The 26,391-nt window shown below is 37.8% G+C and overlaps 1 protein-coding gene across 1 annotated transcript; it reads right to left on the bottom strand.

The window, feature by feature from the left end:
* Positions 1–1,381: 1,381 nt before the first annotated feature.
* On the bottom strand, positions 1,382–26,319 carry MARF1 (meiosis regulator and mRNA stability factor 1). Its single transcript, XM_051632205.1, has 27 exons — positions 26,260–26,319; positions 24,730–24,937; positions 23,105–23,770; positions 21,927–22,095; positions 20,744–20,970; positions 19,738–19,855; positions 18,860–19,032; positions 17,626–18,060; positions 16,946–17,115; positions 16,692–16,853; positions 15,832–16,021; positions 14,945–15,123; positions 13,996–14,076; positions 13,462–13,698; positions 12,288–12,407; positions 11,778–11,953; positions 11,328–11,548; positions 10,474–10,616; positions 8,998–9,131; positions 8,321–8,523; positions 7,608–7,835; positions 6,639–6,869; positions 6,323–6,535; positions 5,700–5,760; positions 5,469–5,609; positions 4,331–4,501; positions 1,382–3,819 (listed from the first exon to the last, which is right to left on the bottom strand). The coding sequence occupies exons 2-27, from the start codon at positions 24,874–24,876 to the stop codon at positions 3,587–3,589; spliced, it is 5,229 nt and encodes a 1,742-aa protein (XP_051488165.1). The 5' UTR covers positions 24,877–24,937; positions 26,260–26,319; the 3' UTR covers positions 1,382–3,586.
* Positions 26,320–26,391: the final 72 nt, after the last annotated feature.

Raw genomic sequence — 26,391 nt, 5'->3', positions numbered from 1 at the left:
GAGCAGGGTCACCTAGAGTACATCACACAGGAAGGCATCCAGGCGGGTTTTGAATGTCTCCAGCGAAGGAGACTCCACAACCTCTCTGGGCAGCCTGTTCCAGTGCTCTGTCACTCTTACAGTAAAAAAATTTTTCCTGATATTCATCTTAAACCTCCTATGCTCCAACTTGTATCCATTACCCCTTGTCCTATCACTGGTCTTCACTGAAAAAAGCTTAACTCCATCGTCTTGACACTCACCCTTTACATATTTGTAAACATTGATGAGGTCCCCCCTCAGTCTCCTTTTCTCCAAACTAAAGAGACCCAGCTCCCTCAGCCTTTCCTCATAAGGGAGATGTTCCACTCCCTTAATCATCCTTGTGGCTCTGCGCTGGACTCTTTCAAGCACTTCCCTGTCCTTCTTGAACTGAGGGGCCCAGAACTGGACACAATATTCCAGATGTGGCCTCACCAATGCAGAATAGAGGGGGAGGAGAACCTCTCTTGACCTACTAACCACACCCTTTCTAATACACCCCAGGATGCCATTGGCCTTCTTAGCCACAAGGGCATTACATAATAAACTTAATTTATGGGTTTTATTAAGTAGTTAACTTCGAATGGTTTACTGAACAAGCCAGTACTCTGCAAGGTCAAGTGAATCCTTACCTGCACTTCAGCAGGCTGTTCCACTTAAGTTTCCTTAAGTAGTAAAACCACACAAAAAAAGAAAGTTACAAGCAGCTCATCCAGCTCTTGATTTTTGTCCATAAAGCTGTGAGATGACAGAACAGTCCAATTTAATTGCTCTTTTTTTATTATTATTTTGTTAGATTCTGAAGTTCAAAGCACTTCAGTGAAGCTGCAAAGTAACTTGCCTGCCAGACTTGTAATTCCTGGATAATTACTATTTTCAGCAAGCTGAAAAACAAGGCTTTTGTAACTCAAAAGTGACTGGTTAATTTTATTCCACAGTAACAACACTCTGTATGATGTGATTTACATCAATTTTAAGATTCCAAAGTGAGACTAAAACTCAGGAAGAACACCTTACTTCCACCTGTTGCATTTACAATCCTTTCTCCATTTTTCTCTTTAGGCTGATACATAGTAGACTTTCTTTATAAAATAAACCTTTAAATTTATGTAGCACAAAGAGCAGTTAAGAGATACTGAGTACACCTGCTAATAGCTGAACTGCAAAAATTGGGAAAACACTCTCTCCAGAATGGCTGCAGATTTATGGACTTTTTTTGTCTTCACTAAATCCCAAATTCTGGCACTTTGCTCTATCTGGATAGTAAAGAGATAATATGAACACAGCAAGTTAAGGATTCTAGGACAGGTTTTGTTTTGTTTTTTTTTTCCCCCATGAAGTCTTCAAACAAGGACAAGAGTTATGCTTGCTTGAAAATTTTATTGACACAACTTTTTGGTCCCAACACACAAAACAGCACTTGAGCCACAAAAGTGTCCAAACAAAGTAGACCGCTAAGAAAGGAATTTTTTCTTCTCCCTTCCACTCCAAGAAAAGTGGATAGTGCATAAGTTGAGGGCTTCAGTGACATTTTTTTTTTAAAACAAACATGAATCTGTAGTACATTTAATTGTTAAATTAAAGAAATTCATGGTTGTAATGCTTTTAAATCTCTAAGTCACATCATTCATTTAACCCTTCATTTAAAAAAATATATCGCAATTCAATTAGTTATTTTGTTACACTATGAACACAACTTCTCAAACGTAATATTTTATTACTTGCAAACAGCGATTTCATCAGTATCACACATGAATCCAGAAGAGAGATGCTGACCTCCATAAATGGTGTAACCACCACACTCACTTTGACAAATGCCATGTTTTCCTCTGAAACAAAAACCTGGTTTTCTTTAGTACTCCAGATGACTTGTAGCTGCATCTCATGAAAATACAAGTTCATGTTGGTCTTTTTCCCACTGCATGCTCTTCTGAAACAAAGATCTAGACTGATCAGTGTTAACCTTATCAAACTTAAGGTGAAAGCAGATGTTCTTGCATTTAACTAATTAAAAGCATTCCAAGAAAGCTTACTTCTAAATTTCTCTTTCTATAGCATTATGTCTGTAGAGATTTACTAAGGACTCACAATACTGTGCCACAACGCTCAGAAAAACTTCCAAGTGTTTCTCTGCATTCACAATGGCTATAAGTTCACTACTGGCAATACTTGCCTAAATTTAAAAGATTTTATAACAAAATCTGACTAGTAAAATTCTGTGTATAGCCATTATTCAGTGGCATTTCCTGTTGCTGGCTGAGATATTTGAGCCCATGTTCTGTCTCTTGTATCTTACAATAGAAACCACCAAAAAAATATTCACCTGGCCAGTGGGAAACCTCTAGTACAGGTTCTTTCAATACCACAAGCAATTTATTTGCTGCCTGGCAAATACAACCCATTGTAAATGCCATGGTTACCCAGAATGGGTATAAAGTCTCATACACTGGACACTTCTGCTCACTAGACTTAGGGTCATCCACTGGCTTAACCTCTCTTCCAAAGCTGGCCCTTTCAAAAGCCAACACAAGATACCACAAATTGAAAAAAGCTTCCAACACTAGGAGTAAGTTTTAGAATAAAAACAGACACAGCTAAAAGACAGCACATCAAAGAATAAGCTTCCCATTTACTGAACATGCTTAAAAATAGAAAACAAGGTTAAGCAGAACAACCTTAGCATTTCCACCTGTAGTTAGAACTTGCCTTACAGGTGGAAATAGCATCAAAACCTTCCATCACAAAATATTTTACTAAGACCTGCTCCATTATCTGTAATTTATGCATTAGATGCATATTTCAGAAATATCAGTATCTTCCTAACTTAATTTCTAGACACAATAAAAATGTGTGTGTCTGTATCTTAAACCCAAGACAGTCTTTTCCTTAACCAAATCCATGCCAGACCAGAACTAAATATAAAAGGGAAGTTTAAAGCATCAGTGTCCTAGAAAGCTCCTAAATGGAACTGAAAGCTACAGAAAACATTTAAAACAAGTTTTACAAAAAATCCAGATAATCTTCTACAGACATCTTAAGACAAATGATTTTGTAATGCAGTTACAAGTCATCTGAAAGGTCAGAGAACAGCTTTCTCCTCTGGAGTATAATCAGCTCCCTCACTCTTGGCATTTCAGGTCAGCAAGTTAAAATTTCTTAACAGGCTTTTGAAAGATCATGCAATTTATTAATACTGTCTGAAACAACACCAGTAAGCAACAGCCTATGGAATACAATATGCTACATGTATGATTACACCACTAACGAGGCTTGAAGAAAATAAAATTTGTTCCACTTTAATCAAATTAATATTTTGCTTTTACTGAACACATGAAAAAATGGTAAAATTTAAGAATAATTCAACAAATGCCAGGATTTTTTCAAATTAATAGAAAAATCTGCTCTGCTGACAGCTGTGTTCAGTGTAAAAGGAACAAAATCTTCACGGAGTACATTAAATACAAATTAATTCTTCCAGGCCTTTTATTAAAATACATAAGGGTTAGCAAACAGCTTTACTTTGTGCAGACTTCATAGTTATTTGTCTTTCACACTAAAAAGAAAGTTAAAGCTTGGTTACAGGTGCAAGTGAAAAGTTTGCTGCCAATTTCACCTTGTTTTTGTGTTGCTTTTTGGCTGGGCTGTCCAATGCTTCCTTGTTCAGCTGGGTTTCAGAGGACTGGCAGGGAGCCACTGAAGCATCCTCTGTGGTGTTAGGTATCACAGAACCAGAGGTCAGTTTTTCTTGAGCTGCAGTAACTACTCTTTGTTTTTCTTCTTCTGTTAAAATCATTATCTCTGAAACAAAGACGACAATTTATTGATGCTCTGTTCTTGAAAAATAATATTTCTCTGATAATAGACAATAAAATACTTTTTAAATTACTTCTCAGCCTGATTTGAAGCCAGGACATGTATTATGTTCACCTCTGCAGCAAATGTGATGCTTCCTTCTGGCTCTCTCTGCATCATGCACTATTTACAAGGTTTGCTCTAATTCTCACCCATTAATTTTCTCAGTGCTCAGAAAACCACTATGAAATTGCTGTGATGAAAAGGCTGATAAAGGCTGGCAAAATGTTATTTTAGTGGTGGACCAGGTCCCTATAAAATTCACCCCAGAGAATTACAGTACAGTACTTAAAGTCAGCACTCAAGCACCTGCATTTCCAACACATCCCACTGTGTGATATACTTACACATGTGTATTTAGATGGAATTTTAACCAACCATTTGTTTGATGCTTTGTTTTCTGAACTGTTTGAGTTACTATCCATATTTAACACAATACAGGCAAGCAAGCTCTTACCAGAGAGAGGTGCAGGGTGTTCCTCAAACTGAATGAGGTCTGCAGACTCAAGAACCACTGGATCAGGTCTCAACTGTGGGGATGGTAGGCAGGAAGGAACTGGCTCACACAAGAGGTCAACAGGAGATGTATTTGCAAGGCAAAGAAGTTCTTGCTCAGTTTGATTAGAAACTACAGAAACAAGGGAACATCTTTTAAAGTATCTGTAAACTGCGAGATGTCACTATTTCAGAGCTGATAAAGTCTTCAGGTGTGGTTCTGAAGATTATAGAGAGCTATGCTGTATTTGAAATACAAATATCAAATTTCATGCTAACTGACCTCTGATTGATTGAGGAGTTCCCCTGCTGAATCAAGACCACCTAGCTAATTACAATACAGCAGCCAAAGCAGCAGTGGGCTCAACCTACTGCCTGCCTGAGTAAACATACCCCTAGGCAAAACCTGGTATCTGCCACACCCAAACAATGAGAAGGACCACACAGCCCCCCTGCATGCATACCAATATTCTATAAACTAGTCATGTACCATCTAACACATTTACACATGAAAATTTAGAGGAAAGTGTCAAAATAAATTGACTTATTAAAAATGACAAGCCTAGACTTCTCCAACAATTCAAAAACCATTCCACAAGTTCTCCCACCTGCAGGTAGTAAAAGAATTGGAGACCACTGCAATATATGAACTAGGAGGTCATAATTTCCCAGATATTTAGAGACTTATACTAACACAACTGTCATCATTATTTGCAAATAAGTAACACAAAATCAACATAAAACATGACAAAAAGAACACTATTCTTACTAGAATACAGGAGACACTCCAGGTAGAAGCTGCTACTGACCATCTTTTCTCCTTAGCTTTTTGCTTATACACTTAATTTTCCACTAAATTCTGTGGGAAACAGTGACGCAGCAGCCATATACACACACTAACAGAAAGGACAACAGATGTCCTTTTCAAGAGGGCACATGCCTACCTATATACTCTGGGAGAAGTTCAACAACTTTCAAGCCATAAATAATTCCTACAGAAATTCAGCTTGACTAACACAGCTTTCCTCATGCTGCTTTAGTTTATTCTGCTTATTTCCTCTAAAATAATAAACTTCATAAATAAATCAATTTTGCATTACCATTGCTAGGTGTTCCTAGACTTAGTTCCATTGACGAAGTGGATCCTGGGGTCTCCATAGTATGTCCATTATTGTCAGCAAGTTGATTTCCATGGTCATCCACATGATCAGCAGGGGGAAAACTAGGCGAGCTAAAACGAGCTACAAAAAACCAAGTTGATTTGGTGCATTTACTCAAGTCATTTCTTAAAAAAAGAAACTAAGATACTGTTCAAAAATGAAACAGCTTACCTTTCATATCATTCTTTAGTACCACAATTCTCTTATGGCCATGTCCTTTAATCCAGACCACCTTCAAAGGAAAAAAACCCAGAATTAAACATCAGCACACAACCTCAAAGCCTAAAGCAGCTTACCTTTCATCTAGCTTTGCACTGACATTATTTCTAACAGGAAACTAAATCATGTTCCTAATTTGTACTACACCACCCAAGTAAAAGCTTTAGCACCAAGTATTTTGAGACGAAGGCAAACTACAGGCTTACAAAGTGTACTAACAAGGTATTAACAAAACAGTGTTGAAACATGGAGTTGCAAAATTCCGTTTTGTTACTCTCCAGAAAGACTTCAACAGAAAGCTCAAAGCCATAAACTGGGTCACAAAATTATGCTAGAGCACTTAGCACATGTGGATGACAAGATGACACAGCAAAATTCCACTATGTGGCACTTCTGACAAGGTCCCAACTCTTCACTCCTAAAACCAACCATCTACAGTTATACAGTTGGTATAAGCCTTTGTAGAGAAGGTAATTATTCAAGTAATTCACACTATTTAACAAACTGCCATCGTGTAACATTTTTAATGCATGCAGAAATTTCCACATAATTATGTAAAACACAATTCTTCACACCTGTGGAATTGCTCCCAAGAGCTCTTCTAAATTATTGCATCCGTATGCTTTGGGTTGCAGCACTTCTCCTGTGTATTTGCTGTATGCTACTGGGAATTCATGAAGAAAAATCTGCTGATAATGGTAAGTATGAAGTAAGGACCTTACATTCTTTGCAAACATATACAGATTTGTGAGCTTCACATATTCTTCTGCTGCACCATTGGTAAAAACCTATTAGAGAAAGAAATAATTACAGCACATGCTTCAGTACTGTCCAGTCACAATGTCTCTTCAAAGTATGAAACACATCAGAAAGGAAAAAGAGCTTATATACCTCAACCAAATAAGGAAGACTCTTCAGGAGTTCGGTTAGGGTCATAAATCCATATTCACATGGATTAAGTGAAGTACTGTGGATTGTTTCATACTGCTGTTTAAGCTGTTCAACAGAAAGAAAGGATGTTCCATCCCAGGTCATCAACAAGACTAGCAATTGGGCAGTCAGATTCCGCAGAGATTTTCTATTTATCAGCTGAATTTGTTTGCCAGACTCTGTGTCAACAACCTAGAAAAGTGAATTATGAACAAAGTTAGGGACAGGAAAGAGACCAATTTACAAAAAAGTTGTGTAGCTGGGGTTTGAGTACAGCTGTCTCTGATAATACATACCAGCATCTGATACTCCCATAGTCAAAACTACCCAGGATAAAGAAACTTAATGCATGGAAAAAATTACTTTGAATGCACAAAAAGCTGTGTAGTAGTTTCTGTCCACATGGTAGATGTGATTTTACTCTTTGTTCCAAGCCAGCTGGACTTGACTGAGCTCCAGCCTGAAAACCAGCCACTAACAGAACTGGAGCAACTAAACCAGTATGCCCATGTCCTTTGACATAAGGCCATCTATGTATTTATATTAAAGCCACAGATCAAAAATAAGACTATGAGACATTAGGAGACTAATAAGTACTACAGATATTAGGAAATTGCTTTCACACATTAGAATTAATTTGGAAAAAAATATAATTAAAATAAATACTGTAATACAATCTTTTACTTGTTACTTGCTAAACAAGCATGAATTTTCTTGCAGGAAAATGAAATGTTACCAAAAAACCCAGCAAACATCACAGGAATAATAAAAACTACATTTAAAATCCCCTTGGAACTTCCATGCTCTAATTTCATATTGTTTCTAGAGAGCACCACTAAGGATACTGAGACCTCTAATTAGAGCCAGGGAATTCCACACCACAACATGACCTAACCTGTAAAGGGATAAACTACAAGGATAAAAGATTACCTTTACAACATGGCAAAGTTTTTGCATTAAAGCTGGGACTGAGCTAACATCATAGTCATGAAGTCGCAGTGTATACCCAAAAGTTTTGCTGTACTCTGTCAGCAAGTCACTCATCATGAGACAGTTGTCTTTCTGAGCCCGCAGCAGTTTCACAAACTGGGCAGCAACTGCTTTGACTTGTTCTACCTCTGTCAGCGTGAGAATCTTCTCCTCCCCACACTCCAATACCTACAAAACAGAAATTACAATTTGTTAGTGATTGTTAGTCTGGATGAAAAAAAAGTGTAATCTGCACGAAGATTCAGTGCTTGAAGGCAATAATTTCCCATGTAGCAGAGCTCAGCTACTGCAAAAGATTGATACAGCAAACTTTATAACTTCTGAAATACAGCACAATAACAATACTTAGTAATCTTTTTTCAAGTCACTTTAACACAACTTTAGTGAAACTTAGCTCTGATTTTGATGCACTGAATTTTGTAAATGTAACCCAATTAAGAAAATTTGAATTTTTTAACCAACTTCGTGTTAACGTGCTAAAAAATGACCATTTTACCAAAATAGCTATATCAAAGACTCTCTTGAATACAACTGTAATGTTCCAGGTGTACAGCTGATAACTCACACTAAAGTTAATGAGAAAAAACCCTGCCGAAACAGTTGTACAGATCCCAGAAAAATGCTTTAGCACAACTTTGGATTTTAGAACTTACAAGCAAGACATCTGGTATGGCTTCGAAGAGTTCAAGTAGTTTTGTAAAACCATAGTATGCAAGTTTGCACTGACGACCAAAGTGGTGATGATAAGAAGGAATAAATTTATTGAAGGGCATTCGAAAGTGGGGTTGATGGCGCAGTAAGTCTACTACTTCTTTAGAAAATTGTTTGGTTCTTTCGATTTCCTCTTGTGTACGTTCTAAAATTAAAACCAGAGCAAGAGCTATGTACCAACACACTTATAAAAAGCAACAGAACATAAGAAAATACAATTGGTTTTCAACTTAAGCATGTACCGCACCAAGTGATTATTTTCTTCTATCACTGAAGACTTTTGCTAAGTTTACACACCTGAAGTACAAAAAAAATCAGGTGATCAGCACCTTAAAAGATATTAAATAGCCATATCCGTTGGTATTTTTGCTGTGTGGAAACAACCCACACTCTTATTCCACAGAAAGTTTAACTACATGCAAAAGTAGCAGCATTTTATGTTTTGCCACCTGCTTTCCTGTCTGTTCTATTTTAAGTGTTCCGAGAACAACAAATTCTGTCTTAGCTAGAAGGTAAGGTAGAAGCAACCAAGTCACTCCTACAGACTTTAGTTAGTACAGTTTTAGAGTAGTTAAAGGACAATTTCTCTGGCAACAATTAAAGAAGTACATGGACATACCTCTTTTGGGAATACAAATTACCATTTCATTGTCTTGCTGTGACAAACAAATGGTGGTATCTGGAATTTCTGATATAATATCAGCCAGTTCACACACTCCATACTCAGTAACATCCCAGTCCTTAGAGAAACACCTGGAAGTTGTAGAAAGTTTTAGGAAATTGTATAATACAAGTATTAACACATGCTGTGTAAGCAAAAAACATGTAAATTGAGAGAACAAGCCTCAAATCCCCTCCCAAAAAAGTAGTTTTCATATTGGCAATACTACTAGCATGTGAAACAAGTGAGAAAGTATTCTTAATCCATATCATCTATCCATCCTGGCCAGAAAAATAAGAAATATAAGAGTTATGCTGATGGTTCACATGACACTGGAATAAAGATCTGCACATAGGAAGCAGTGGATGCCTCAAACTAGTGGTAAGTGACAATACAGAGCAATATTTTTCAAGCTCAGGTTTTAAGTGATTTCAGAAAACAAGATTATGTTATACAGCTCTATATGGCTAACTTCCAATAATCTGTATTTGCTTAATAGTTAGATACACGCTCTTAAACAAGATTAGGTCTCAAGAGAGAGCAAAGACCATATCATCCTGGTCTTACAAAATGACAAACACAATATTAAGTTTCACAGTATTATGTAATACACAGAAATGTATTTTACTTCACCCCTCCTCCCCAACAAGAACCTCTCAGAGGCAAGAACACTTTATATAGTCTTATTCAAGAATCTGCCAGAGCTGACTACAACAGAAATGCAGATTGAGTAGATTCAGAAACAACCAATAATGTATTTTTGCCAGTAGTTGAAATATAAGTAGAAGTGTGCATTCCCAAAAAGGAGCTGTTGGCTCATGCAGCACAGCAGAACATGTGCAAAGGCAGACCACATGTAGCACTATCACACTATGGCTTCCTCAAAGCATTTTAAACACTATTTTCTATCTTCACATTAAGGAAAGCATCATGCTTGGTTCTTTAAAAGAATAATCTGCTATGGTAATGTTAAAACATGCTTTGTCAGGAAGAACATTCTGTTCTAGCAAGATATGAATTACTCCTCCTTATTTTGCACCTTTGCTAGATCCAGCTAAAGAATAAATGGTACCTACTTTATATTCCCTTCTAAAGAAAGCCTAATACTGAATTTTTCCTTTCCTGTTCATATTTACATGCTACAACATACTTGCTTATATTTAACCTTGCAGTCATGGCTTCAAATAGAACTAATGAAATACAATAACCCATTTTAAGCTCCAGTAAAGTTAATTGAACCTAGAATACTAGAGAGAACAGTAAAATCCACTAGAGGGCTTTTAATTTTTGTTTTCATTAGACCTTAGAACTTCCACATGACAAGGAAGAGGCAATATATCTGCCACAGTTTTGTATTAAGATTTAAAGTGCTGACTACTCTTGCCCCAGTGTTGATAGACATGGACAGTTATTATTTCATTACAGATAACTTACCAGTGATAAGCCTGTAAGAACTCCCTCACAACAACTTGCTTGCTGGCCTGGGATTTGAGAAGCTTCAGTAAGTCCTGAGTGAAGCGCTTCACTTGAGCTCTGTGCGTCAGCGTTAACAGGCGCCTGGAACCCATACCAAGGATCTGAAAGAAATTTTACTTTGTGACTCATATCTAGCATTCTCAGCAAGTTCTTTTTCTAAGCTATTTAGAAGACAGTTCTAGCATAGGTAGACTAGAAATAAAGCTTAACAGGGTGTTTGGAAGGGCAGCCTCATGAAGCCATACACTTTCTCTCCTAAGGCATTAAGAAATCAAGAAATGCTTCCTCCTGAGTGCTCCTGCAACTGCTGCACATTTCCACTGCTTATTTCAAAACTCTACAACCAACTGGTGTTCAAGTTAGTAAGCTAATGTGACCGTAGTGTTTCTTTCTTGTAATATAAGGCCACATGACTGATTTCACAGAAATCCTTTTGAGTCACAGGCTACACATCACAGCCTAACTTACAAGCACTCAGCATTCACTCTGTGTTCTTATGATAAAACAGCACAATTAAAACCTTCTACCCAAGCACTAGCCATAGGCTAGAAACAGCTTCAAACTTGATTTAATTTAATCTAGGCCCTTGGAATAAAGAGTAAATTTCCACAGAAGTTGTTTTGGAGGGGTGGGGATGATAAAAACAAATATCTCAAAAAGACAATTACACTCCAAGGTTCAGTTAACCACCTGTTTTCAAGCTGGATGAGGTAAACGCACTGATCTATTACACAGTAACAACCAGTAATTCAGATAGTTAAAGACAGAAGTACAGTTCTCTAAGTTAAAAGGAACAGTGCCATATAACTCACTTGAAGTACATGAGGCACAGCTTCTAGCAGCTCCATTAATTTAGAATACCCATAGTCAGACACACGACATTGTTTTGCAAAGTGGTGATGGTACGTTGGGATGAATTTACTGACAGGTATGACACAGGATGGTTGACTTTTAAGGAGATCTATCACTTCTCTGCTGAACTGAATAAGCTGTGGATTACCTACAGGGCTCTTGGAACGTAGAAGCCAAGGATCTAAAAAAAAAAAGCTGTATTACTGACCCTTTCACTAATATTTTTCCACCAAACGATGCATTTTATTCACAACACAGTCTAGAGCACAGGAGAAAAAGAATGAACATTCAAGTTAAAAGGTTCTCTTTATAAGAAATTTAACAACTATACAAGACATTTACTTTATGCTACTCTAATTTTTTAGTGGAAAGATTAGTTCAGAGAAGAGATTTTAAACAGAAATACTTACCTGTAGTAGGAGGTGGTGGCTTGTTATGTATCCATTTAATAACTTTAATGCCATTTTGGGCAGTGGCTATGTTAACTCCAGGAACACAGGTAATGAGATGTTCTAAAGGAACACCACCCTGGCCTTCTGGCACCATTTCAAGATCACTGAACTCTGACATGTAACAATCAGGAAAACTTTGGAATAAAAAAAAAAGCTTCATTACACACTAAAATACCACTATAACAATTGTCCTAAAGTTTCTACTATTTGGAGACACTTTCTAAGCAAGAGGTTCAACAGCTTACTAACACATTACACGATTCAAGGAAATGTCTTTTTTAGCTCAATGAGACTCCAAAAAGTAATGATTTCATAATGCACTTATTTGCTATAAAAGATACAACCTTACATAAGAACTAGAGTTTTTATACAACAGGGAGTTTCAGAGCATTATAACAGCCATTAATAAAGTTTTAATTCTTTAACCTATCAGCCCTTACACTAAAACCCCAAATTAAAATACTTTACCTTAGTAAAGGCACAGTACCCTCATGCGTCTGTAGAAGACTGTGAACTTGGGGAGCAAAGGTCTTCAGAGACAAAACCACAAAAGGAATTCTATAAGAATCGGGATCAAACTCATGCTCACTGTAGAAACAAGAGGTTCAAGTTTATATGCTCATTCTATACACAGGTTTAGCAAAGTGTGTTGTGGTCACACACAGAAGCAGAGAATCACAATTTTTTGAGTTGGAAGGGACCTTAAAGATCGAGCTCCAACTCCCCTCCATAGGCAAGGACACCTTCCACTAGACCAGGTTGCTCAGAGCCCCATCCAACCTGCCCTTGAACACCTCCAGGGATGGAGCCCCCAAAACATCTCTGGGCAGCCTGTTCCAGCATCTCACCACCCTTCACTGAAGAATTTACACCTGATCTCTAACCTAAATCTCTCTTCTTTCAGCCTAAAACCATTACCCCTCATCCTCTCACTGCAAGCCCCTGTAAACACACCTCCATAATAAACATAAGGCATGCATGATATACTGCTACTACGTGACAACATAAGTATGTACAGTCACAAGCCACTTCCATCTTTTCTTCACAAAAGTTAATTCAGCTACAGCTCAGTTCCAGAAGACAAGCAACACTTAGAAGATCACATTTTTATCATTAGTAGGTTAAAATTTTCAAATTAAGTTTCAGCAGCACATACCAGGCAATTAACACTGCATAACTGCTCTAGTAGCACAACCTGGCTGCTGTTGTTAAAAAGCTTAATATATGGCTTCAGAAAATCTTCAACCCATCATGAATCACTTAAATGTAGCTGGAGGACAAAGAATTATCACTTCCCACTACAATTATGTAATAAAATTCAGCTAATAGAAAACTCTAGCATGTATAACATCCCTCTGTAACCAGAGGAAGGTAGTGAACCTTTCAGCTTTTGCCTAAGAGACATTCCATCTTGACAGCTGTGCTAGAATACAATAATCTTACCTGAACAGACTGATTCATAAGACCTAAAAGAGTCATTGTGTCATCTCACCATTTGCTGCCTGATTTATTCTTGTAAATATATGAACAGTGATTGACACATGCTGTATGAATATATACACCTCAGCTTCAATGTATCTGTAACTGTTAAATGCTGTTCAAATATTTTGTAAGATTTTATAGTATTTTATACACAGCTTACATAAAGTCTTTATTCAGGCAATGCTGCTTACAAACAGGCTCGTGATATTCCAGCTCTTCAAATATTACAGGACTACAGTTTGCTGATGAACCATCATGTGACTGTGAAGATCCCAATGGACTCTGCCGGGCCTGGCTGCTGGGTAAGAGGCAAACCAGCCGCCCACTTCCTTGGTCACGGATTGCCACAGTATCTGTTAGTTTATATAAGTCTGACACAATTAACTTATGCCCAAATCTAAAAAAAAACAAACAGAAATACACATAAGTGCAGTTAAAGAATGTAGTAATCTGCATTTTGTTGTGTAATAAGCAGGAATATATTAGAAACTGTTATAAGAAAAATGTTAAGGTAACTAATCTATTCATTCCAATGCAGAAAAGTGAAATAAAACACTGGAGAGTAAAAAAGAAAAGCCATTATTACAGTCATTACCTATGGATAGATAATGTGACTTTTTGTAATTCACCGTAAACAATCATAAGATCAAATTCCTTTTAGAAGTACTAGAGAAAAAACCTACTGAGAACTTACTTCTTTTCATAGATTTCAGTGAATTTGAACACAGGCAGACAACAAGCAGGTGCATCCTGCAGAATGGACATCGTTTCTGAGCTACAATAGAAGATTTGTAACAGTAACACAAAATTTGTTATTATTAGAAATAGGTAGTCTCAAGCCTGAATTGGCAAGATATTTACAGATGCAATCTGTGAACTTTAAATAAAACAGGCTAAATTGAATTCCCTTCCACCCCAGCATCCCAGAAGTTGACACTTCAGATCAGAGGAGTGCAAGTAGTAACATTTCTGCTAACTCATCTATGTAATGTCTCTGAAGGAACTCCATCTTTCATAAGTAGTGGTAAGATTTTAAGCATCTGTAAAATGTAACAGAAAAGCTGCCGCATTAGAAGTTACCAGCCTGGTCATTACATTCAAACCCTGAACAGGCATAAACTACCAAGCAAGAATGACATAAAATTGTAAATTACACAATGGCAAGTAGTACATAATTGTAGGATGCTCTACCCTCTAAGCACCAATTTCACTGGCACTTTCTGTGAAAAAATGAAGATAACTTTTATCCTATTTTCTTTCAGTAAAGAAAAAAAATTGAAAGAGAAAATACTTGTATTTTCACTGACACCAGCACTCTGGCTCTTCCATCTTTCATATAGAAAATTCAGACCAAAGAAACAAAAAGCATGAAGATGCTAAGTGTAACCTTAACTCAGCTGCACAAACTAAGTTATTAAGGTGTATCAGTATTATGAAAGTCTGAACAGTCCTGCAACTTAAAATATAAGCAGTGTAAAAACACTGAAATGAAGACTAGCCTAGTTGTATTTAAAACATCCATCTGGTCATAAGACAGATTTAAAATTTATTTCCCTATCAATCATTTGCTCAGTATTTTAAATCCTCTTTTAGCTACTAATCACATGCTGAAACAATTAAGAAAATGCCAAAGTGCTAATTACCTAAGCAGAGAAAGCGATTTACTAGCAGCTCCTGTTGCTAATGAGACCTGAATCCTTTTACTGCCAATTTTGTATCTGTGAAGATTGTTGACAGCACTGATTGCTTCTTGAAGATTTTCCATCTGAACTGTGGCTTTCAACTGATAATCTGTATGAGGACTTAGCTCTACACTTTTTACCTGAAAAGAAGAAAACACCTTATACATTTATCACAAAATATGAATCCAAGGCAAGCCAACACAAGAGTAGCACAGCCTAGCTTTGGCCAAGAGCCTAAAGCAGTGCATAAGGGCCCTGAGCATAATGAACTATGGCCAGAAGGACAAGGCAAACTCTTTACACCTGAGTGCCAAGAGCCTTGGCCAAGGCAAGACCATGATACTAATTTTATACAAGCATCACCTTCCCACGAAGATTATGGCAGAATATTCTGTCATCCACAGACCAGACAAAAATAGGACCACTGCAGAAGAGACCTCTCTTTGCATAGTAGCTTTACTGATTCATACTCTCCATATCCACTATTTCAGATTGAAAACAAGCTCAGTTTTTATTGCAATTTTTTTAAGCTACTAGGAGTTCAGCTTCACAGCTTAAAATGGTTATGCAGCTAAAGCCCAAGTCTCTCCCCTACATGACTAATGAGCCACCTACTAAGAATTATACATAACTTTGCAATACTAGACCTATGAAGACCATGAAAATTAAGAACCTAGTACAAGTGATGATCCAGTCTTTTAGAAAGAAAAACACAATACCACCTTTTAACAAAGTTTAAGGTAACTTTCCATTCCTACTCAAAGCTATGCCACAAACATGTCCATAAATTCATAAACAGGAAGCATTTAAAAAAAACCAAACAGATTTAAAGGTATTTTAGCCTTTACCTTCCCATGTCTTGAGAAAATGTCTTGTAAGTTTTGCTGCAACTCTTTTCTGGACAATCTGTAATCTACATTGCTGATCTGAATGTCTGCACCATTTGCAAAAGGATCAGGGCAGTCTGTGCCACTGGCAGGATTAGCCACATTAAACGTGAGTGGAGATGATCTATTTGAGAGGTTTGGAGACATACTCCTGGGTAAAATAAAAACACTTATGAGCTAAAGGAGCTATTGCACAATTCTGATATATATGCATCTCAAGCTGCATAAAAAACAGACAGGTCAAGTGCACAAATACAGCACTTTGTAGGTATCTTCCTAATACATACGCAGGCAAAGCAAATTTTACTACAAGCAAAACATAAGAAAAGTATTCCCTATGAGAAGAAATGCAATCATTCATATTTTGTTACAAAGTTACCCATTTTAATAATACATTTGACACCAAGTCTTCTATCATCTCAGTAACACATTAAAAAATTCAAACTCATTTGCATTAGGTTAGTAATTGGCAGAGGTCAAATATTCAAATCTATGAGAATTTAATGGGCCTGGATAAATTTCTACTGGGAATATCAAAGGCCCTGAAATTAAGACTAAGATATCCATAATGCCTCTGAAGATTTTTCAGAAGCTTTAAGGATAAAGTTTGCAGGAAACAACTGCAGCACAATAAGATTTTGAAAGAGTTCACTCTTATATTTACATCTACCCTCTGTTAACTGTTATGCAGCACCATCAGTTTCCATCTGCTTTCACAGGAAACAGTGTATTAATGTGCTTAGCATATGCAACTCCACGTGCAATGGTAAGTGTATATATTGATGAACTCTCACTTCACCTCCCAACTAAGATACACTTACCGAGATGACCAGCAGCTCTGAGACATGAGTAAAGGACTGAGTTGTCTTGAGACTGTCAGCTTACTGAAAGCAGAGGGATAGCTGATCTGAAATACACTTTCATCTTTATCCTTTTTATCTACAGGGGAATTGGTAATGCTCCTGGAAGCAGAGTTCTCTTTTCTATTTATAAGAAAAAGAGAGAACACATTATGCTGCAGAATTCACATTAAAAAAAAAATAAATAACACTAACATCTTAATTTTTAAACATACTTCTGGCTACTTTTACAGGATGATTCTCCTGTTCCAATTTTTTTGGTTGCCAGAGACAGAGGAATTGCTGCATTAGAGTTACTCTGAGGAAAAGGACTTTGTCCTCTTGAATGTTCTTGCTGGTTTTCAGTACTTCTACTGATGGTCTTCGATTCAAGGCGACACAGCTCCTACATAAAACATAGAAAATGTCAGCATAAAAGCACCAGACATCTTTGCCAGAAGTTTTGCTTTTGATGGAAACCCAGGTAACTGACAAATTCTACTTTAATAGCACTTTCTTCGGAACTTAATAACCAGGAAAATTTCATTTTCTGACAGAAAAGAGTAAACTGTGAATTAGTGTAAATTTTTTTGCTACAATGTAGATCCATCCAAGGTTTTTTTACACTAGCAGAAATTGATCACTACAGATGTTGTACTCGACACCAATACAAAAGTAAAGTGGCCTAGGATTCAAGACTAAGTAGCAGCAGTATTTTGAAACTGAGAAAAACATGGCAGAGCAGAGGTAAAAGAACTTTCCAATTAAATATCCACTTTCGAAGCAGATGAATACAGGTCTCACTCTGGAATGCCACTAAACATGGTTATTCATTAAATAGGACAAGTCAAAGCTGTAACAGAAGCAATTATCAGAACATAAAAAAGCAATAATGAATAAGGCAGAAAAACAATACCTGTAAGCTTTTAACATTTGTGGGTTTGATGGTAGATGCATGAACCTGAAAACCTCTCCCAGCAGAGCCTTTGGTACCAGAAGCCGGATCACTTGATTCTTTATTGAGTAGGCACAGCTTTGTGTTCTTGTTGATTTTTTTGGGAGACTTCACCTTTTCAGCTCCTATGAAGCTGGAGCTTTTTGTTTCATTAAGATCTTTGTTTTTTGGAGTAAAAGACACTACGATCCTGTTACCAAAAACATCTTCATTTTCCATTCTCTTCCGAGCCCGTTCTGCACTGTCTTGATTCAGAAAGCGGAGAATCGCGCTGCTGCCAGAGATGCTCAGCACCTTCCCTCCACAGTTGTCCGACAGACGCCTGAGTCTGTTACTGACACTTTTGCTGTCTCTATTTGTTGGCAGATTATAAACATATAATAGTGCATGGCATGCCTGTTTAAAGGAAATAAGATTTTCATTTTACCAGAACACCCTCTTGTTTAAATCCAGTATTTTTAAATGGATTCTGGTGCACATGCTCCCCCCCCACCCCTGCCAAAGTAATTGGTTTTGTAGCATTCAGTTTGTTTAGAAAACTCACACCAAGGCAGATCCTCAAAATTCCTTATCTAATATAACTTAAAGCTAGAAGAGGCTACAGAATCTCATGAGTTCTCCACTGAGCAATGGATCAATACCTGATCACTTCTCTGTATAAGAAAGCATCACTGTTGACAATCCAAGAATTCTATATAACCTACACATGCATGTGAACACATTGTTCAGGAAGTTATTTTAAAGAAAGAAAAGGTCATGAGTGCTGTGCAAAGACAGAACAATAAATCCAGACAGAACTGTCAGGAAGACAAAAAAGTCCTAAAGAAAACACAGTAGGCAGTCACTCAAAACTGTTAAGAAAACATCACACAACTGTCTTAATGCACAACTAAGTTCTCATCCTAACTTTCTGTCAGTGAAAGAAAGACAGAAGATGCATTATCTGGTAAGTTATTTAGTGATAAGAATGTGACATTGCTTTTTTTACTTCTTTAATTATTTTCTTCAGTCTTAAAGCAGAAAGCATACATCCATACAGTAATAACTTCAACATAAAGATGTAACAGACTTCATCTCTCACCATAAAAAAATACACTGATTATTTAATTTCTGCCTGTTCTCCCTCTAAACTATGTAAAAAACAAGGAAGCTGACACTTTGACATGTCTGTTGCATTAACAACCAAAAACCTTACGGGCATTTTCAGAGGTAACCTTGGTGGCAAGTCTGAAATAAATTCTTCAAAACAAATCAGCTCATGAGCATGATGTAGGAGTGCTTCTGAAGCCTGGTTTTTATGCACCAAAATTATCCGAAAACCATGTCGATGTCTTAGGTCACTCAGTTCCAAAGCAAAGTTTACATCCGCTGGAGAAAAAGTCATTAAAAAAATTAGTCAGAATGAACATGGAAACACAAAGAAAAAACCCAGACCTCTCTTGACAAGTTCTATTTATCACTGAAAATTTCCAATGAAAAAGCACCAACAGCTACAAGGCTTCTCAACAGACAATTTAAATAGCAGTCAGCATCCAGCCTCAAAGACAAGGGCTTCCTTCTCACAGCAACTTCTAGCAATCCACCTGCAAGGCACTGGACTAGTAAACTTGAACACAAACATTGGTTCAGTTTCAGGGAGAAACCCAAGCAACACAACAAATAAATAGCTGAGTGGCTCACATGTTTAACTATACAGTATGCTGCCACAAGAATTAAAAACTTACTGAATACATTTTGCTCAGAGCATTCTGAAATATTACCAAAAGGAAGAATGAATTAGTTTTACTTTGTTAGTTTCCAGCTGAAGCTGTCTTACTTTAGACAGTATTTATACACACACCTACCGACACTCAACAAGACATCAGATTCCAAGGCTGATTTCATTAAGCCAAGTTCTTATCTTACTGTCCCTACTTTTTCCTTACTGCCACCAACATAATTAACAATTCTTGAGTAATTCACTTAAAGATGTTTCTAAACAACCCTTGAAAAGCAGAATAGCATCATATGCAAACGTACTCCTGAAGAGAGGAACTGAACTCTGTACAGTAGAGTACCACCACAAACACCTACTTGAGACAAGAACCACAGTGGCAGGTGCAGTGTGTGTGTCAGCAAATCTCCTAAGACTCTGTCTAAGCTTGTCATCAGCTGCATTCTTTGCTGTAGCATTGATGTGTGCAACAGTCACCTGTGGAAAAGCAAAGATAAACTGTACAGAAAAGCTTGAATATGAACTATGCTTAAGTTTATTTAATTTAACATAAATATAAGCTTTCACATGCACCTTTTACTTAACTGAGTGCCCACATGTATTAAATACATGTATGGATCTCAGACTGTTCTAATGAGCAATGAAATTACAAACTCTATTTGTCCAGCAATATCTTAGATCACAATTTACATGCTTTGCTTTCTGTAAGAATGTAGGCTGCTACCTTAAAAACATTCCATAAACCCTCATTTGAAAAGGAAGGTGGCAAACACAACAAGTACTCACTGTTAATTTTAGCTCACATAAGCAGACAAACTGTCAGCCTGTTATATCTGCAATTTAGGGGGCAGGAAGGAAATTTCTGACTTAGAAACCCACACAAAAAGTAAAAAACAAAAACCACCAAGAAACAGAAGGTATCGATGGCAAAATATGTAGTGTTAAAGGTGCCCAAATCAATACCACTAATTTACATGTGCACATGCTAATCAGCACAGTATTCCGTAACAAAAGTAAAATAAGTTAACTTCATAGAATCACAGTTCTTCTAGATTAGTCATTTAGTAACAGACTTGAAGGACGCCTCTAAAAATGCCACCACTGCTTATTACTGGATGAAATAAAAATCCTCTGTGCTCACTACAACTGAGGTTAAAACAGTAGTCTACATATAAAGGAAGGCAGTTTTAAAAAGCATCATACCAGGACAGTTCAACATTAAAGATCACACCCATAAACTAATAAGCTCAGGCACTATAAACCACAGAAGCCAACACAATTTTAGTGAACAAAAAAATCACTATTAGCACATTCAGAGTACACACATTCTCCAGCAAGAACACCAAGTAGATGGTGTGTTGATACCTGGCAGTTGTTCAGCTCCTGAATAACTTCTTTATTCTCTTTACTAATGTCACACACACAGATGAATTCTGCCTCTCTGTGACCTTTAAAAAACTTGTCACGGATCCTCTGCACAACTGCTACAGCTGAACGGCCAGTGGGAACTGAGCAGTTTTCAATATCCCAGAAGACTCCAATGGGGGGTAAGTTTTCCAGAACTTGGCCTGTTATTGCAACTTCTGGAGACCCTGTACAGGTTTAACAAACCAGCTCATTTTAACATCCAAATACCAAAAATATTAAACTTAGAATACTATTAACTTTACACAAGTAAAGCTTTACATTTTAGAGAACAACATGCCCAGGAATGCAAGTTCAGTTTTATTTTCTTAACAAATTTAAGAAACAAATCAGGTGTTTTAAGTTTCTCTTTAAGTGAGAAACTATACCTCAAATAAGCCTTAAACAGAAATTTTGTTGCTGTTAAGTTACAATAAAGATGCAAGACAACTTCATCTTTAAACACTCTAACAAATCAAGTAACTAACAAAAGTTATCAAATATCTATTTAACTTGGAATCAGCATTATACACCCATTCCATCCCCACAAAACAACTGGAAAATAAACAGAAGAAATAACAGCACCCTCACAGGTCAAGAACAAGACAAGGATTAAAATTAGCTAAAAATATAAAATGAAGCACAACAGACAAATATCATGTTTGGGTATGTCAACTAGTTATTCTTCTGGAAAAGCAACTGGCATTGCATTTTGTATGGATACTTAATAGGAGCTTTGCGCCTTAGGAACTTAAAAATGCATGCAGTCATAATATTTTCCTCTCAAAAGCACTGAAAAAAGCTATATTGTAATTATCAACATTACACTTTTACTGCATATGAAATTATGTGTCCAAGTCCTTAGAATTAATTACCTAAATCCTAGAATTGTAAAAGTTAAGAGTAAGAAAATCAGAACTCTTTGCAAACAATGCAAAGAATTAACTAGGTAGTCAGAATACGTAAATCAAAATTATGACTTCACAAAACAGACACAATGCATCTTTTTTTACTGTTTAGTCTTCTGTGACTGGAAGTTTATAAAAGCTTCCAGAGAACAGTGCAATTTAAGAGAACTTTTAATGTGCAACAGTAGTTAAGGAAGACATCCATTAGGTGCAAATTTCAAACAAATGTCGTTTACCATATTTCTGCGGTGATTTGCCAAGGCTGCTCGCCAGCAGCAAACTCTTCTCATTTCCTGTTCCTTTGGTTCCACAGCCATTACATATTGGGATAGGAACAGGTGCAGTCTGTGCACTTGGAGGAGGAATATTTGGCCAGATTTTAGCAGCTATGCTGTTTCTGATTGGCTGTTGGGACAATTTTCCAAAATACATGTTAATTTACTACACAACATTAACACACACTATTCCATGCTAGAAATACCATTTTCCTTCTGCAACAAATGCTAGTTCCTATGTACTTACCCACATGTACAAGTTAACAATATCACTGCATGAAAGAAGCTCCTATCCCAGAGTCTTTCCATTATACTTAGCTCTCCAAATGCAAGGAAAGATACTACTATTCAACTCCACACATTGAGACATGGCATCTTTAAGATGCACTAATATATATTAAAAAACAGACCTAGCATGTGAAATCAGCACAATTAATAGTGTAAGGCTGAGTCAGCTCCCTCACCCAAAAATAGTGGTCATAATTTCAAACAGATTTAATTCATAATTTAATGTAGTGAAACAGGGACATTTCCATTTTTTATTGGGAATTCAAACTTGGAAGTTTAAGTAACACATCTTGTAAAGTTGAGTATATTATTTCACTTGAACTTCCTACTAAAATTAAAGCAGAGTTTTAATCAATTCTAAAGTGTACCAAATTAGTATTTAAGTATAAATTGGGAAGACTGAACTAAGACCTAACAGACCAAAACAAAACTACAATATCCTTCTAGCATCATAGATTTCACCTGACTTATAAATGGATCTTTATTGATCAGCTGCCCAAGGGCACATGTGAATTTTTCTTAGCCTCTTCTAGGGAGTGACTACTATGAAACATTTTTATTAGAGCTGTCAAGAGAAAAACTGTCCTTTAAATCCAGTAAAAATACCGCTTGAGTACATTACAGATGCCCTGCAAGCTAAACATTGCAATAGCCTCTTTAGTCTTCTTACTGAACTGAGTGTTACCTCAGAAAAGAAATCTTCTCCAAAAAGGATTCCCTGGTACATTTGAACTGTGCATCACCAACTATGAGAATGCAACCCATGGAAGCTGGTGTTTTGCTCAAGCAACATTATTTCAACATGAACCATCTAACATGCTTAACAAATGAGAAATATGGCATGTACAAACCTTGCTCAAGCAGTCATTGCAGTAGTGAGACCCCTTTAAACAAAGGGAAGGTGCCATGTTTAGGTGCAAGGGGTTGGCGCACACACGTGACGTTAGCTCCGACTGTGCAATGTGCTCATCCAAGTGGCCTGTAGCCCCACTTGTGAATTCAGAACAAGGAAAATAGCCAGAAGAAGTGCAGCTCTGAAGGGCTGGAAACTGATGCAGTTTGTGCACGTTACCATGACAGGACTGGAAATGAAGTTTTCCACAACAGGGCAGATGTTGACAGGAAGAAACATTGTTTTCTACACACATGCCAGGGAACTCGCTGGCAATGCCTGCCAAGTTGCTCCTGGCTGGAGGGTTCTTCAGTGAAGATGCAGACTGATAAGCAAATCCTGACCCTACTTGACAGGTAATCGTCCCAGTGCTTTTTGAGTCTAATATTGTGCCAGGGTGAACCAAGTTACCACCACCACCACCACAATGCACTTGTGGAGTACAGGAAGAGTCAGAGCCATGAGCACAGCAGCTTACTTTGGGACCAGGTGAAAGCTGTATTTGCTGTTGCTGAAGAGGATGAACATCAGGAAGCGGTGCTGCTGGAAACAGATTGGAGCCAGCATTATGAGATGAGGCATCCTTCAATTCTACAGCAGCTTTCTTGTTCTCCATGTAATCTTTCTGGAAAATGAAAACTTAGTTACATTCAGACACTTAAGTAAACCAACAATTTTAAACTGTAACAACCATATTTTTAAACTATTACAATTTCAATTATATCAGGAATCTTCAAAAGTGTTATCTTTATGATTACTATTAGCTCACTGTCTGAACATATAAAATATGAAAACAAACATGCCAATTACATGTGTCAGCCTGAGGTATATTGATATCAGTGGACTTTAGAAGCCACAAAATCAGAAAGCTATAAACCAAGTAGTGATAGGTCTGTAAAACAGAATTTGAAAAGAAGGAAGCTGTTAGGGTAAGGCTGAAACTGCAATAGCAAAGCAAAAAGTATTTATTTTAAGAGGAAACATAGACTGGAGTGTAGTGAAATGAGCTTGTTTGCTTAAATAAGTCACTGTGTTGTACTATTCCTCCTAACCCATAACACTTTGCATCTTACATAACCATATACATTTCCAGTACAGGAACATTTAAAGAAAAGGAAGCAAGGAAAAATGAATCATTTGTGTAGAACAGTATCCATAATTGCTGTAACTAACATGTAATAATAATTCAGAAAATTCTAAATTTGCCTGCAAGCTAAATTGATAACATCTGGAAACACAAAGACTGCTTCCATACTGTACTTTTCAGCAGTAACTTAATAGAGCTTTCAAGAATCTGCCTTACAGGTTTTTAAGCATCCAGTTATATTATTCAAATCAAGAGCTGCACATAACAAAGCCTGTCAAGCACAGCAACCTGTCTGCTTCCACTAACATTGATAAGAGAGCTGTGAACACAACATAAGACCTTGAATTTCCAGGTAGATTTTGTACATAGCAAGGTAACTGCTGTCTCCACTCCCCACAAGCCCCCTTCAGTCAGCAATATCATTCCAGCTAGTTATACCCCTAGTTATACCCCTGTACCAGGACACCAACCACGCTTACAACAAAGCAATGCATTACCGTTTTCGCACTGCAAGGCAAAGACTTCTCAGCAGCAGAAAAGCAATTAGAAAGCTTCCAGAGCCATGGTTTAGCATCATTCTCTTGTCTCTGAAGCCATCCAAACGACCTATTGCAGAGGTTCTCTGTCCTGTTTCCTTCCATCATACAGCCAAACAAAAAGGTTCAACATTCTTTCATCCCTCCTTCCTTTCATTCTTTCTACCTGCTAAAGAGAAGAAAAATCATGATTTAAGTATCTTATAAGGCAAGACAGAGAAAAACCATTGCTATTGTATGAATTCCACTACTGCTAGATGACTGAACCAGAATTATTTATATTAAATTTAATTATGCATATGGGGCATAGCCTTGATAATTCCTACTTAGTACAGGAATACTCATGACCTGCAGCACAGGTAAGCCAGTTCAGAGAAAACACTGTTTAAGTCCATGGCACTACCTACAGTGTCCCAGAAATGCATGGCTGCTGACATGAAATAATTCCTCAAAACTTTGAATACACTCTCCTGGAAAGAGGAGCCAGGAGGTAGGTTTTCAAGAACAGCTCATCAGTAAACACAAAATAGGTGCAATTGAACTCAGCTGAAAGAATTACCCTGCATGTTAATTGTTTTTCCATTGGTTGACACAATTATATATACACCTGCATTAAGCATACCAGCAGTTAGTACTTAAACAGAGCTTTAAATTATTTAAGTTCTTCACAAATATTTATTCCAATTCTCACACTGTCCCACAGCACAGAGTTTTATCTTTAAAGAACCACAAAGAAACAAAGCAACTTGTTTAAGGCCCAGCCACACCGTACCAGAAAAGCTATAATCAGCATCGAAGTTATCTTACCCTGTAGCCATGTATGGCATTCATTAGACTACACTCCTTCAGATATTTGCATTTAATGTTAAACGCGATCACCAGGGAATACATTTCAAAGCACCACATTTGCCCCAGCATTATTTTCAGTCACAACAGTAGTTCGACTTATTCTTTAAAGCAGACCTACTTATTCACACGAACCCTACGTACCCCAAAATTATGTTCTATAAAATATTAAGCTAACCAAGTTCTACAACTCTCGAGTATGGTACTTAAAAAAAAAAATATCTGGTAACACCAGTTCGATAAAGTTAAAACGGTAGCTAGAAAAACGAGAAGTTACGTTAACGACACGCGTCCGCGCTTTGCCCTCTGCGGCTCGCAGCTCCCTGGGCGCCTCCAGCTCGGCCTGGCCCGCAGCCCGGGGGCCACGCCGAGGCCCGAACCTCCCCCCGCCCCAGACAGCCCGCCAAAGCGTCCTCCAGCACCGCCGGACAAACGCCCGCCCCCGGGCGGCGCCAGGCCCGGGCCGCTGTGCAGCTCCGCCCGGGGGACGGGCAGCCCCCGCTGCGGGAGCGGGCCCGGTTCCCGCCCGGCCGCGGCCGTCCGACAGAGCCTCCACGCTGCCGCCGGGCGGCGGAGACAACCCCAGGCTGGTGTGAGCCGTGGGCCCCGGCCCGGCTCTGCCCCACCGCCCCCGCCGCGCCTCACCTGAGCCGCCCGCCGCCCCTCACATGCCGCCCGGGCCCCGCACCCCTCTTTGTTGTCCTCCCTCTCTGCTCCTTCTGCCGTCAAGCGGCGCCGCGCGCCGCAAACCAGCCCGCTGCCGCAAAGGCGGCTGTC

Source organism: Apus apus, chromosome 14 (assembly GCF_020740795.1).
Source record: "Apus apus isolate bApuApu2 chromosome 14, bApuApu2.pri.cur, whole genome shotgun sequence".
NCBI classification, from domain to species: domain Eukaryota; kingdom Metazoa; phylum Chordata; class Aves; order Apodiformes; family Apodidae; genus Apus; species Apus apus.
Note: the sequence above shows the minus strand (reverse complement) of the source record. Positions and strands in the feature narration are given on the sequence as shown.

Coding starts and splice junctions, on each gene's coding strand:
- MARF1 (XM_051632205.1), bottom strand. CDS start 24,876: ATGATGGAAGGAAACAGGACAGAGAACCTCTGCAATAGGTCGTTTGGA. Junction 16,022..16,691: donor CAGAGCTGCTGGTCATCTCG/GTAAGTGTATCT, acceptor TATTTTACCCAG/GAGTATGTCTCCAAACCTCT. Junction 6,870..7,607: donor AACTTTGCCATGTTGTAAAG/GTAATCTTTTAT, acceptor TCACTTTTCTAG/GTTGTTGACACAGAGTCTGG.